At 36.8% G+C, this 15,216-nt stretch overlaps 1 protein-coding gene across 1 annotated transcript; it reads right to left on the bottom strand.

Annotated features, from left to right (window-relative positions):
- Positions 1 to 12,805: 12,805 nt before the first annotated feature.
- Positions 12,806 to 13,894, bottom strand: LOC113722466 (uncharacterized). Its single transcript, XM_072062663.1, has one exon. It carries the CDS (start codon positions 13,892 to 13,894, stop codon positions 12,806 to 12,808), a length of 1,089 nt encoding a protein of 362 aa, XP_071918764.1.
- Between the last annotated feature and the right edge of the window lie 1,322 nt (positions 13,895 to 15,216).

Genomic DNA, 15,216 nt, shown 5'->3' with positions numbered 1-15,216 from the left:
CCTTCTTATCTTTTCTAGAGCTTTGTTTCTTCTTCATTTCTGCATAGTGCTGGCCGAACCTCTCTCTCAAGAAAGGAAGAAAGAAAACCTCTTCAACTTCTTGATTCTCTCTTGCTCAAATCCAAGAATACAACCACTTAACCTTGTTTTGTTCCATAGAAATCATTAAGTGAGTGATAGTGAGTTGTGTGGTGAAGTTGTTTGGAAGCTTAAGGTGCTAAGTGGTCTCTCTTCTTTGGTTCTAAGGTGAGTGATTATGGAACCCCTCTCTTCTATCTAAAGATGCTTAATTAATGACTTGTGGTTGTTACAAGTGTGATTTGGTGGGCTATTTCTTGATTTTAGTTAAGATTGATGAAGTTTTCTATTTATTTGGGATTTTTGCTGTTTGCATATGATTAATATTATATGGCTATGTATGATGATTGGAAATGATTGAGAATGAAGCTAGTTGGTGTGAATGGTAGTTAATTGCAGCAAATTTCTGGTTTGGAAGATAAATTAGCAAGTTAGGGTTTCAAAGTTCTACATTCTGTCCGGTTTTAGTGCTCCATGTTAGAGGCCGAATTGGCCGTAGCACAAAACATGAAAGTTGTAGAGAATAACATTTTATAGTTGTCTACAAAATTTCAACTCAATCGGAGCAACGTAGCTTGTGAAAAGATGGAATTACCCCTGCTGCCCTGTTTTTGTCCGAACTTGGTAATCAGCTTTGGTAATTGGTTATTTTGGTTGGGAGTTCTTCGGAATTGGTTGTTCCAGTCTTCTAATGAAATGTAGCCCTGTTTCTAAGCTTTCGTATGGATTTGGAATTTCTGGATTTGGACTTTTTTAGGCTGTTTTATGATGTTTGTACTAGAATACGGTTTGTGAACCTGTTTTGCGATTCTGGTGTAGTATGTTACATTTTGACGTGGTTACACTCGAAACTGGACTGAGTGGCCTTCTTCAACATTGTAGCCTCTTAAGTCCTGAATATACCTACAAAATTTCAGGTCAATCGGATTAGCGTAGCCTGAGTTATAGATGAAATACTCAAGCCTGTTCTGAACATCAGATTCTGTGCGTTTTTAGTTTAGCTTCTGCCCGTGACATTTTCGGTTTTGATACCGTACGATCTGGGTCTTGACTCCTTCATAATAAATGTAGATCTTGGTTTTAGCTTCGAATTGGTATAAAGTACGTTGAAATCCGAGTTTCGTAGCTCCCGTTATGACCGAAACAAGATTTATCGTCAGAACTGCCGTTGAATCTGGACAGTTCTGACGGGTACTTTGGCACTCCATTTTCGTTCTGTTCTGAATAGATTCAGGTCTTAGCCAAAACATCAAAGTTTTAACCTTATGTCTCAGCTTTCTAATGCCTTTGAAATTTCCTGATTTGGATTTGTGAGCTGGGAGTTATGGTCCAGCAAACAACCCTGTTCGTCACCCTAAGACGTAAATTTCTGGTATTGTTTTCTACAATTTCGACCTGCTTCCATTCAGATCTAGATTAAAGTTTCTTCAGGGGATTTGTAGCCCTTTCTCATAGCTTCGAAATGGTATCTCGTTCACTTTGATCCGACATTCCTAGCCTAATCTTTGATCAAAACGGTTTGAGATGGCAGATTTGGCCGTTTCCTTTTGCCGTTCCGCGCACTTGCATGTGCCAATTTTGCCGTTTCCGTACTTGCGTGTGTCGGCTTTTGCCATTTTGCTTGTTTTGGGTCTGTTAGTAGCCGTTTGTGATATAATGTGATAAAATCTTTATTTCAGACCGTGGTAAGTTAGGCGGTACCGGTGGGGCCTACTACTAGCCAACACACGAAGTGATTTCCGCTTTTGTACTACTTTTGTATTTTGGATAAGTATTCAGGCCGCTCTTGTGTGTTGGTTGCTTATGTGTTTCGATATGTATGAAGAGGGTACCTAGGCGAGGGTGTACTTTATCGCACTCGCTCTAAACCCGAATTTATGCATATATTTGTACATGACATATGTATGTGAATCATTTTGGAACTAAAACCCTTGAGCTTGTGGCTCGGGGTGATTTTGAATAATTTTGTGAAGTTTGTGAGTTTGGGGTGAGCTCTTGACCTAGATGGACTATTCGAGCCGGTTAGGGTTTGGTCGAAGTCAGTCCAACTTAGTTGGAGGTCACCAAGTTTGTGAATCCGGTCCACCGAGTATGTGGACCAAGTTTGTGACCCGAGCTTGTGACTCAAGCTCAAGTTTGTGATTTCGTTCGCCCGGGCAAGTTTGTGAGGTGACTGGCCAGTGAGAGTGATAAGGTGTACGGTGGGAGTACAAGTGAAGTTCTACGGACCATTATTTGTGGTCGACGGAGTGTCGGCAGGAGGTCACGTATGGCAAACGATCTGGCTTTGGAGCCACCTGTATCCTTATTATGTGATGTTACTTTTCTGCTTTTGCTTTACTCTTACTGTGTAACTGTTGTTACGTGAAATTTACGCTTTTGCCCCTGTTTACTTACTAAGCATATAGCTTACCCCGTTCCATTTGTTTTCCTTAGCAGGGGGCCGACGTGGGGATCGCTCGGGAAGGTGGTTAGATTTTGAGCTATAGAATACTTGAGTTTGTATTTGTTAAAAGTTGACGAGTAAGATGTATATAGTTGGCGTGGTGGTTGCAGTTATCGGTTTTTCTAGGTTTTACTTCTGGTACTCGTGATATGTAATTCTTGGAGAATTGGATGTAATACTTGAGATTTATTTTATACTTCATTGGAGGACTGTAGTGAGTGAGTGAGTCCCGGCGAGAGTTGGGCAGGCGACCCGCCGAACCCTTTGGTACGCCTTAGGGGGAGGTGGGGCCGTCACATGTGAACTTGATGTTGTGACTGAGATGAATAGTATTTTGAATTGTTGAAGTATTGTGATGTTGACTGGGTTGTTATCCCATCGACAATAAGTGATTGAGTGTGCATGTTAATTCTTGAGAATTCCTAAATCCTATAGGTAAGTCTGTCAATTCGAACCAGTCATAGGGCTTGATCGAGGAGATTTGACGAGCCATAGGAGAGTGTTTTATATTCGCTGGACTTAGCGTTTAGACTTGTCCCTTTTGAAGTGAAAACTATGGTATGTTCGAGCAATACCCATTTTAAGTGTTTTGGATTACGGGCCGGGTAAGGGGAGTCGTGGAAGGAGAATGAAGTAAGTGGAGTTCTACATAGTGATAAAACTTGAAAGTCAACGGAGTATCGACTACATGAAATAAGATCAAGATTCGTGAAAATTGGCTCCTGAGAGCCACCCGTATCCTATCCCTTTGATATTGTTAATTGTTTTATTTACTTGCTTTGAATTGTAAACTTGAAGTGTAATGTGAACTGCTCTATGTGACTGTATGCCTTTTTGGGAACTTGCTGGGCGTTAGTTCATTCCTTCAAATTTGTTTTCCTTAATAGGAATTGAGAACCTGAGTGAAGCCACTATTCGTTAGGGTGTGACCCTGTTTCTTTTGTATCTTGTTTTGGGTTGTTAAACTTTGAATTCAATATTTTGGAAGCTTGTAAGACGAACTTTGATTTTATCTTAAGTATGTTGGATCGTATTTTATTAGTTGGGTTGTAAGTTGAACTTAGTTATGTTATAGGTTGTGGAATTGTTATTTTAAGTACTTTGGAAGTATTTTATTTGATCATATAAGTGAGTTCTGGCGCGAGTTGGGCAGCCAACCCGCCGAACCTTTTGGTTCGCCCTATGGGGAGGTGGGGCTATTTTAGGTGGTATCAGAGTCTAGGTTTGAATGGTCTAGGCAGAGTTAGTGTTATTAAGATATTTGTACAAGAGGGGCTAAGTGTGTGACGACCCCACTTTCTCCTAGGGCATACCCTAGAAGTTAGCGGACCTCCTGCCTGGCTCTCGCGAGGATTCATTTACTAACATTAATTTCAGAAATAACATTACCATTGAACAACTGAACATTCACTCTTAAGTACAACTCCAATAAGCTTAAAACTTAATTTTGTCCAATAAAAGAAACAAAATACATGTTCTAAATATCCATTCTTAATATCACACCAAGTCAAAACAAAAGATTCAACCGTCTCAAAATACAAAAGAAACCATGACTACAATATATACACACAGTAACGGATCTTCCCAAAATAACTTTCTAATTCAATCCAATCACTCTTCAATCTCTAACTCTTGTAAGGAAAACAAAGCTTAAAGGGTTGAGCTAAAGCTCAGAGAGGTTCCACACAAGCAACAATCAGTTAAACACTTAAACAAATAGCAAAAACAATTAAGGAAACACTTCACTGAATGAATTAGAGAACACTTCACTGAACAATCATTTTTAAAAGGATACAGTGCTCGCATTAGAGCCACTTCAATGCACTACACACTCCACCGAACTTCTCCTTATAACCTCCAAAACAATAAACACTTCCCTCACTTAGATGGCTATATCAATATCAGTAATCTGCTACTTCGTGGTAATACTCGAGTATACCGAAACACTTACTCAAAGCTACCGTCCTACCCGACCAATCCCTTTGCTAGCTCGAATAGTCCGTTGAGCAGAGGGTTTTGGGGCTCAGTTCAGCCGGTGTGGTAAAGTACACACAGGGCTTACAGTCATGCACACTTACAATAACATTTGATCAATTATCAACCTTTAAACTCAAACTAAGTTGAGTGCGATAAATTACACTCCCGACTTAGAAAATGAGGGACAATTGAAATACACTTTACAATGAATCACTAGCAATATTCCGTAATAAGAACATTTATTGCATAATTTCACTTAAGTAAACATAAACAGTTAAACACATAAATTCGGAAACACTCACCAAATACCCAAGTAAATTACTCTCGAGCCTCTGGTTTGTTTCCTGGCTCACAGCTACTTCCTGGGACAAGTTAATAATTCCAAGGTAAATACGTGATTTGTAGATATTCACTTATTATTTATTACCCTATTATTTGAACTATTAAAATCAAGTTTGACTTTAAAATACAAAATATAACATATTCACTATTTATTCTACATTTTATCTCGAAACTTATTGACTTTATCATTTTAACCAAGAAATATACATATGTTCTAATATTATAATTTACAAATATTTAAATTAGGATTAAACTATTTTCTATTTTCCTCTCAAGATACTAAGATTCAAGCTTAGGAACACTCCATTGGTTCCCTTTTAAACTAGCCAGATTCTAAGCTGTTTGTAAATTAAATTTTATTCCACTACACCAGCGTCTCAAGTTTTATAGTCTTTAAAATGCTTGTGAAGACAAGATTAAGTGATTAGAATCCATTTTATGTATATAGGGATAACAAATTACCTTAGAGTCTCTAAAAACATCATAGAAGGCTTAACTCATCACCATTTTGGCCAACAAACGAAATTCCAGCAATATTACTTTAAAATTTTCAGTAAAACTCCATCTTTCACTTGCTTAAAGCACTAAGTACTTAATATACATTTGGTCCATCATAAACCAGGGCAAATAACACCTAGTTTCAGCAATTTATTCAATCAAAAGTCACACACCAAATCTGTCATCAGCAATTGCATTAGTCATTAACTCTTTTAGCAATATAGCAGCTTGGTTTACAGCTTTTTCCTCCTTAATTTCTTCAGTTTAACTCCAACTCATTGAGCCAACTATAACTATTAAACTGTAGAGTAGCCTTAAATATCAGATATGAAAGTTTACAGAGTTGGAGTTAGAAAGAAAAACTGATCAGGAGTTTATTTCTCCCCACTACAAGAAAATTGTTCATCAGTGACAACACAAAGTCGTCACAGAATATACAAAAATCGTCACAAATACCTTTCATTGACGACTTTTTGATCATCACAAAGTCGTCACTAAATCCCCGTCGGTAAAAGTAAACAGTGACGACTTAAAATGTCGTCACTAAATAGTTCTCATTAGTGACGACTTTAAGTAGAGCATTTTTGACAAAAGATCAAGTCGTCAATAAAACACTTTCAGATTGTCGTCACTAATGACAACTATTTAGTGACGACTCGAAATGTCATCACTAAATAGTTGTCATTAGTGACAACAATCCGGAAGTATTTTATTGACGAATTGATCTTTTGTCAAAAATGCTCTACTTAAAGTCGTCACTAAAAAGCACCGAAAGCCATTGTATATAACTATTTTACTGACAACAATTGTCGTCACAAATGTAGCTTAGATTTAGTGACAGTCTCTGTTGTGACAAGGAGTTTTTATTTTCTATTTTGTGACAACTTTTTTTTGTCATTAGATAATTTCTTAATAGCTTAATAGTCATAATTTGGCCTGTAATCATTGCTAAATCATTGATTTTAAACAAACCATACAAATAAACATGAACGATTGATAACCAAAAGTATTTACATTAGATTACATGGTAATAATATAGCATTCTCAAATGCCAAATTCATGTGTACATTTCCCAACTAATGCCTACAAAAATAACATTTGTCCAAAATATCACTTGTACATAAGATACATTTACAAAAGCAATCACAGTTTAAGAAATTGAAGAACATCTAAATGAACCACTCCATGAGCAAAAGGCAATTTTGTCTTCAACATTCTTCAACCATAACCATAGATATCTTCCAAAAGCTAGTATGAATAGAATTTATCTGTCATAAAAGAGTAAAAGAAGTAGGTAAGGGGAGGAGTACAATAATAAAGAACAAGTAATGAGACTTAGATTATTAAGACAAAAATTACAATTCATTAAGAATCTCATATAATTTGGGCCCACATATTACAACACCAGCAAGAAGTTAGAAATCACAGTCCAATCTATACAAATACAACACTGCATAAGCTCAACTAAAAAGCTCTCTAAAACAGTTTTTTTTTATTTTCTTTCTTCTTCTTTAAATAGCTCAACTTATTGAACAATTAAATTGGACTCCCACAGTAATTATTGTTTAATCTTTATGCTTTTGGTTGTTTATATATTAAAACACAGAAAGCAACTTATTGTACGAGGTGTGAATACAGGAGGTACTAGCCCTCTTTGATTTTAGGAGTTTATGCTTCATAAATCATGAAGGAAACAATGCCTCTGTAGGATTAAACTGTGCAAAGAGAATGAGCTATTTGCCTCACAATGTGAAAGCGAAGACCATCTAAACAGGTGAAACCAATCAAAGTTCACAAACGCCCCCTTTGCATTATATTTGTTTCTTTCAAGTCACTACATAGGCAAAAAAAAGATTGCTATCCATGCATGGTCTGTCGCTTATACTTGGAAATAATATACTATTGCAGATGAACAATCAGATTTTTACCTCTCTATTGATAAACTAACAGCACTATATACATGATACCTAGATATTTCCCAAAGAATAAGTTCAGATAACAATGATGCATAACATCAGCCCCAAAAAAATGTTATTACACAACCATCAGCCCCATAACCATAACCATAAACTACACAACCATAACAAAAAATAGTCCACAATGATGGATAACATCAGCCCCAAAAAATGTTATTACCAACTATTACCAAAAAACAGTCCACAATGACCACAAGTTACCAAAAATTACACATCAGCCATAACCATAACCATAAACTACACAACCATAACAAAAAACTGTCCACAATGATGCATAACATCAGCCCCAAAAAATGCTATTACCAGCTATTACTAAAAAATAGTCCACAGTGACCACAAGTTACCAAAAACTACAGATCAACCATAACCATAACCATAAACTACACAACCATAACAAAAAATAGTCCACAATGATGCATAACATCATCCCCAAAAAATGCTATTACCAGCTATTACCAAAAAACAGTCCACAGTGACCACAAGTTACCCAAAAACAGGTCACATCAGCCCCAAAAAATGCTATTATCAAAAACAGTCCACAATGATGCATAACATCAGCCCCAAAATCAATAAGTTAAAGGATCAGAATAGCAACAGTTCACATTAGTATTGTAATTCAATTATTCGTATGAGAAGGATGCATTACCAGCTATTACTACCAGATGCATTTCCATTGCCTTGGTTCTTGGACTGCAATTCTGCTCGTAAAGCCTTAAGGAGTTCCTGCATTTCAAGCTGCTGGTTTTGCATTTCAGCTTGTTGATTCTCAAGCCTTTGCATCAGCTGCTGTTGAGATTGGACTTGAACTTCCAATTCAACTGATCGTTTCTCTGTTTGTTCTGCCATTTTCTTGAATTCTTCTATCTCTGCAAGTTTTTGTGTAATTAAACTAGCCTTGGAGGGGCCACGACCACGTACATATCCAGTTATACGCCCAGTCACCTCAATACAGATGTCTTCTTCGGTTCGATTTACACCACTAGATTGAGCTTCTAGCTGTAACTCCTTCATTTTGCTCTACAATCACAGGTTTGCTATTATTGATATATGCAAAAGAGACATGAAGCATTGGTATTCAGTTGAAAGTGATATTTTTCTTACCAGTTTTTCAGCTGATGTCTCGTCAACCATAGCATTCTTCTTTTGACTAAAATGTGTCATGTCATAAAGTTCAATTGGTCCAACTGTCCTTCCCTCCTTAGCTTCCTATTAGCAAAACAGGTTAAATAACCCAACCACACATCATAAATGAACTACTTTACACGTTTACTGACCCGGTCATCCTTATGACGTAAAAATGATTTTGTTCCAGCTGTATAGGCAGTTTGCTGCTTTGATCTGTTCAGCTTATTTCGCTCACTTAAGGCCTACAATTGTCAATTCTATCTCAGATCTAGATAAAAAAGAGACATTGGCAAAGTATATAGCAAATTAAAAAGTATGTGCTACACATACCTTGAATTCTGGACTACAATAGTAATCGCAAAGGTAAATCCAATCTGATTCTTCCACATATTCTGGTCGACGTGCAAGAGCTTCCTCCTTAGAGCCACATTTTTTGAATAGCATGTGAAAATTATAACGTCGACTTCTATACTGTGAATTTAATTGCTTAATTAAAGCTGGTTTCACATGCTCTCCTCCATCATAAGTGAAACTATTCTGAATTAAAAATAGAAGGACATATCAAAATCAGAAAAAATTAATGGACTAATTTAAATTGCGTCTAGAAAACCAAAAAATACTATGATAGCAGATTCTTACATTAGTAATTCTTAGCAATTGATCTCTATCATCTTTAGGAAGCTTGCCCTATTTAGGTGCTTTCCACTTGCCATACTTTCGAATAACGCAGCTTGCCTCTGAAATGTATCGCTGAGCACCTTCTCCAACTAGTCTTCCACTTATTTTAGAAACAGTAATGTTCACCTTTTTTCCAGCTTTCTTTTCATTTGATAGTGCAATATTACGCGTATATCCTCTTTTTCTTTTTAACGTCACTTGGTCTAGTAGATACAAAATAAACAAGACCATAAGTGCTAACAGTAGCAGCCATGGCAGTAATTAGTTAATTAGAGTAGAATTACACGTAAAACTGACATACCTGAACCGTTTGACTCAAGGTCTTGCATACTTTCAGTTTCATTGCTTTCACAACCAATAGCTTGATTAGATCCAACATGCTGTGAAGTAGGAGTTCCATCAGTTTGCATCCCAGCAGCTTCTTGTGATGTCATTCCATTGCCTAAAGATTTTTCAGCAATCTGTCTACTCTCAGCTTGTATACCTGAATTTCTTGTAGCATTTTCTCTAGCAGAGGATGCACTAGGAATCTATAATCCAACAATTTAAGCCACCATTATACAACGACATGTAAAAGTTGAATCAATTGCTTTGTCATAAACCAGTTTATCTAAATGGCAGATTGAAAAAAATAATAACTAACCTCAGATTCATCAAATAGACGGATCCTAGAAGACGTTTTTGTTAATACAGGTTCAGTGACATTGCTTGTCTTGGGAATTGCACTATTTTTTGGTTCACTAGCTTGCTACAATAACATAAGAATGCGCTTATCAATAGTAACTAGTTTAGGATGATAATTGCTAGTTTAGGAAAAAAGAAAATATCTGGAAATAACTCTTGTTTCTTTACCTGACAGCTTACATTTTCTTCAGTTTGCTCCACAATTCGTCGCCCAGCATCCCGACTTTGTCGTAAAGTAAATTTTCCCTTTTTCCCCGGTCCAGCCATCTATCTACTTAATCATATAACACAAGCACCACCAAAATCGTAAACAACACAAGCAGCCATGACAACATATCATAAACTACAGAAAAAATACAAGAAAAAGTTTGATTAAGAAATTCAATGAACAACATTGTTTAATCTGATTCATAGTCATCGATTTGTACAAATTGTTCATTTTCATCCTCAGAATTGAATTGTTGCTCAATTTCCTCATCATTATCAATAAAATTGTCATCCAATTGCCTTGCACGGCTAGCTAACAATTCTATAAAAAACATAGCACTAGCCTCTATCCTTTCTTCAGTTTGCACATCTCCTCTCTTCAAACTGACCAACTCAAGATTTTCTTGTACACCAATCAAATCTTCATGATACTCTTCTTGGTAAGCCTCTTCGTCATCAATTAAATCATCTTCATGCTTCTCAGGAACATCATAAGATGAGCGTGGACTAACTCTACAACATGCCAATTACCTCCAAGCTTCATATCTTGAAGATAGAAAACTTGTTCAGCTTGGGATGCTAATATAAAAGGCTGGTCTGAGTACCATGTTTTTGACATGTTGATGCTAGTGATATTGCTCTGCTTGTCTACTTTGATTCTCGAATTATTTCTCAAGTCCCACCAATCACATTTAAATACAACTACTAGATTTTGGGTAAATGAGTATTCAACCTCAACTATATCAGTAATTATACCATAGAAGTATGTTTCTTTATCAGCATGCTCCCCCTTTACCATAACTCCACTATTTTGTGTCTTTCTTTCTCTTTCCCAAGCTTTAATGTGGAATCTAAATCCATTCACATTACAGCCAGCAAATGTATTGACTCGAAAATCAGGTCCTCTAGCCAAGGACAACAATTCATCAGTACATTCTCCACGTGCATGTGTATACATGACCTACATCAGCCATACCGGATTCTTTAATAGTTTACTAAAATAAAAAGTAAAGGAAATTGACAAGTTTTTAACATCTCTTCCAATACTTACACGTTCTTCAAACCACTTTGGAAACTCCGAGTCTAGCCTTTGCTGTACGCTCGATAAATTTTGCTTTTCAAGAATTTATCTATGCTTCCTAAATTTGTAGTAGTAGAAGTAGTTACATATTCTATCAAATGACTTTAATTACAAGCAATGAAGAACATATTATAGAACACGGCATAGATTTAGCATTAAAGTATATTATTACCTCATGTAATCATCTACTTCTTCACAATTTTTCAAGATGAACAGGTGTATTCTTTGCAATTCAACCTCACTTAGATAACCAATCAGTGCTGCCCCAAAGGGTCGAGCCAAGCTAGAAAATATAGATAATTTTCCAGCAGCTTCGTGTTTCTCCATATTTCGTTCCGTTTGATTAAACCTGGTCAGAACATCATGCAAATACCTGGAAATGAATGTAAGACATTCATCGTCCAAGTAGCGCTCAGCTATACAGCCTTCAGGTCGTGCCCTATTATTCACATAGCCTTTGTATTGACCCATTTTTCTATCCAAAAAAAATTCAGCCCGAGTTGTTAAAAAATAAGAAAATTGGAGGTAAATCAAATAGGCATTATTAAAAATAAGAGGCATGTACCTCTCAAATGGAAACATCCACCGGTATTGGGCTGGTCCAGTAATCTTGGATTCAGTGGGTAAATGGACCATTACATCAAAGAAATTTGGAGGAAAAATTTTCTCAAGTTTGCATAGTATTAAAATAATATTTTTTTCCTGCATTTCCAGCTCATCTAGATAGAGAGTTCGAGAACAAATTTTTCGAAAAAAATTGCTGATCTCTACTAAAATCTGAGATACATCTTTTGACAGCATTCCTCTAGTTGCTAGTGGAAGAAGTCGTTGTATGAACACATAGTAGTCATGACTCTTCATTCCTAAAAGTTGACACTCCTTGGTCTTCACACACCGAGGAATGTTTGAAGCAAAGCCATCCGGGAACTTGATAGTGCTCAAAAACTGGCAAAAATTCTTTTTCTCTAGGCGTGATAAAGTGTAACATGCAGGTGGCATAACTTTGGATGCGCCACCTCCCGGTTGTAGATGCAACTCTTCCCTCAATCCCATTTCTTTTAAATCCTCCCTAGCCTACCATGTGTCCTTAGTTCTCGAAGGGATATTCATTAATGTACCTACCAAAGATTCACATACATTCTTGACAATGTGCATAATATCCAAATTATGTCTAATTTTATTGGTACTCCAATATGGAAGTTCAAAGAATATGCTCATCTTCTTCCAATTTGAACTGTTCTGCACGCGTTTTCTTTTCTTCTGTTGCAGCAAATCAGGTGCCTTGCCAAACTCAACTTGCTCAATACGAAGAAGTTGTTGGAGGACTTCCTCACCTGATAGGGTCCTAGGAGGCTGTCTATGTTCTCTTTCTCCATTAAATTGTTTTTTTTCTCGACGCCATTTATGATCAATAGGCAGAAAACGGCGATGGCCCATGTAACAACATTTGTGACCATTATTAAGATATAGACTAGTCATCTCATCTAAGCACACAGGACATGCCTTGTACCCTTTTTGTACTCCATCCTGACAAATAGCCATATGCTGGAAAATCATTTATTGTCCACAAAAGTGCTGCACGTAACATGAACTTCTCCTCCCTGAAGGCATCATATGTCTCCACACCAGTGGCAAATAACTCTTTTAACTCATCAACTAGTGGTCTAAAGAATATGTCAATGTCATTTCCAGGTGCTTTGGGACCAGGAATAATCATTGATAGGAAAAAAATGGATCTTTTAAGCATTTCCAAGGAGGTAGATTGTAAGGAACAAGGATAACAGGCCATATACTGTATGAATTGCTCATGGTTCCAAAGGGATTAAAGCCATCACTAGCAAGTCCTAGCCTCACATTTCTAGGATCTTCAGCGAAGGACTTGTGATTTCTATCAAAATCCTTCCAAGCTAATGAATCAGCAGGGTGTCGCATCATGTGCTCATTATCTGCACGTCTCTCCTTATGCCACCTCATATCGCGAGCAATCTCTTTGTTCACAAACAGTCTTTGCAGCCTTGGTTTCAATGGAAAATAACGCAACACCTTTCTAGGTATTTTGGAATTTGGAGATTTATACCGCGGTGCTTTACATTTTTCATTTGGACAATGATCAAGGCCTTTATTTTCATTCCAAAAAAGTGCGCAATCATTTTCACAGGCATGGATCTTTTCACACTTCAACCCCAACTCACGGATGAAATTTTTTGCCTCGTAATATGAACTAGGAATCAAAGCTGTAGGAAATACTTGATGCAAGAACTTCAGCAACATATCAGTAGATTTACAAGTCCACCGATTCATTGTTTTCAAGTGGAGGATATGCACAATAAATGAGAGTTTTGAATACTTTTTACAGCCCGAGTATAGAGATTTTTCAGCCTCCAATAATAATCTGAGAAACCTACTTGCTTCTCCTTCTTTCTCGGTACCAGCACCCGTATCAAGTTCCGGTGATTGTCTCCAACTCTCACCAAAGTTAGCAACTCCTACATCATTTAACAGCTCCTCCATACTGTCAAAGTCACTATCGTTGTCATTTATTTCTGTGTCATCATTCTCATCATCAGATTCAAACCCTTCGCCATGATATATCCACCTAGTATAACTATAAACAATTCCTCGACACAAGTGATTGGCCATGACTTCCTTTGTTTGATCCTCAAAATTATTGCATACTTTGCAAGGACATGGCAGTTTACAATTAGGATCCTTGCCTAGAAAAGCAAACTTAATAAATTCATCAACTCCATCTAAATACTTGGGGTCTAGGTAGTTCTTAATAGACATCCAACTCCTATCCATATTGTTGCAGCCCTTTATCCTACCATAAAGAATATGACCGCCACATTATATAGAAAACAAATGCAATGTAATATGAACTAAATTTAAACTCCTCAAATACCAGCAATGGGATCCAAGGTGTAAAACACATTTTTAGCAAAAATCAACCATCTCAAGTACAGGATCAGGCATAACATGAATAATCAATTTCATAGGCTGATTTTGCTAGCTAACAGCACACTACATGTTCAAAAAACATAGGATCAGGCATCATATATTTGTAAAGGGAAGATGCCCAACGCAGAAATAATAGAAGAGTAAAGCACAAATATAAATTTCAAGCCTGAATAATGGTAAGAAGGAACAGTACCTGAAACTCAGACCACTCAATTGGTTTCCTTTTCCTACCAAGAATAGGAGCTATTTGCAATCTTAGCACCGCTCCAGATGCAGCAGTATGTGCCTTTACAAGAACCTCCTTATATCTGGTCTGAAATGCAACTGGGAGAAAACGTCCAATGCTTTTGTCACCAACCCTGTTTATCAAGAATATCCCCAATTATATGGTAAGCCACTAATGTCTTGTATAATTAGTGGTAGGAATTAAGTCTTCAGATTTAATTCTAGAGAGAGAGAGAGAGAGCGAGAGATTAAAGTATGTGAGTTTGATTGAAGCAATAATAATTTCTAGAAGATATTTTCATCTATCTCATGTGTCGGTTCATTTAAAGCTAGGAAACTGATTCGCAGCAGAAATTTATTCACATGTTCAGATGTAAAATAACTCACACAGTCAACTTAGTAGAGTTATGTTTTCTTTCAAGGGCTTGAGCTGTTGAACACAATTTAAAAAGTTGGAAGTCATTAAGAAGATAGTGCTAGCAACTGGTAAAATTATCCAAGAAAAATATAACCAGAATGTCCATGCAGCGCAGTAGTTAAAGAACACAAGGATCTTTGCATGAGTAATAGTAGTGTACTTGTTAAATAGCTACAGACAGAGAATGAAGGAATTATTTGAGCTTTAAGTGGATCTTTCTAAGTTTGATTTGTCAGTTCTAACCTATAATACTCTTTGGGTCACCGTGACAGAGGGATGACCTGTGTTATGCTTGTTTCTGTGTGCAGACAATCACAAAAGTTTTATTCAACTTCCTCTGTTAAGGTCGGCTAATGGGGTGTTTCTGCCGGACAAGTCCTTCCCCACACCCCAAACTACAAAATTCCAGTCAGTTATCCATTGGGATAATGATAATTTACTGACTATTTGTCATGATCAGTTCCTGAACTTGTGGGATGCTGCAGATGTTGATCGACTTGAGCTCTCAGCATTTAAAAGTAGA

This window comes from Coffea arabica, chromosome 8c (genome assembly GCF_036785885.1).
Source record: "Coffea arabica cultivar ET-39 chromosome 8c, Coffea Arabica ET-39 HiFi, whole genome shotgun sequence".
In the NCBI taxonomy this organism is placed as follows: Eukaryota; Viridiplantae; Streptophyta; class Magnoliopsida; order Gentianales; family Rubiaceae; genus Coffea; species Coffea arabica.
Note: the sequence above shows the minus strand (reverse complement) of the source record. Positions and strands in the feature narration are given on the sequence as shown.

Coding starts and splice junctions, on each gene's coding strand:
- LOC113722466 (XM_072062663.1), bottom strand. CDS start 13,894: ATGGATAGGAGTTGGATGTCTATTAAGAACTACCTAGACCCCAAGTAT.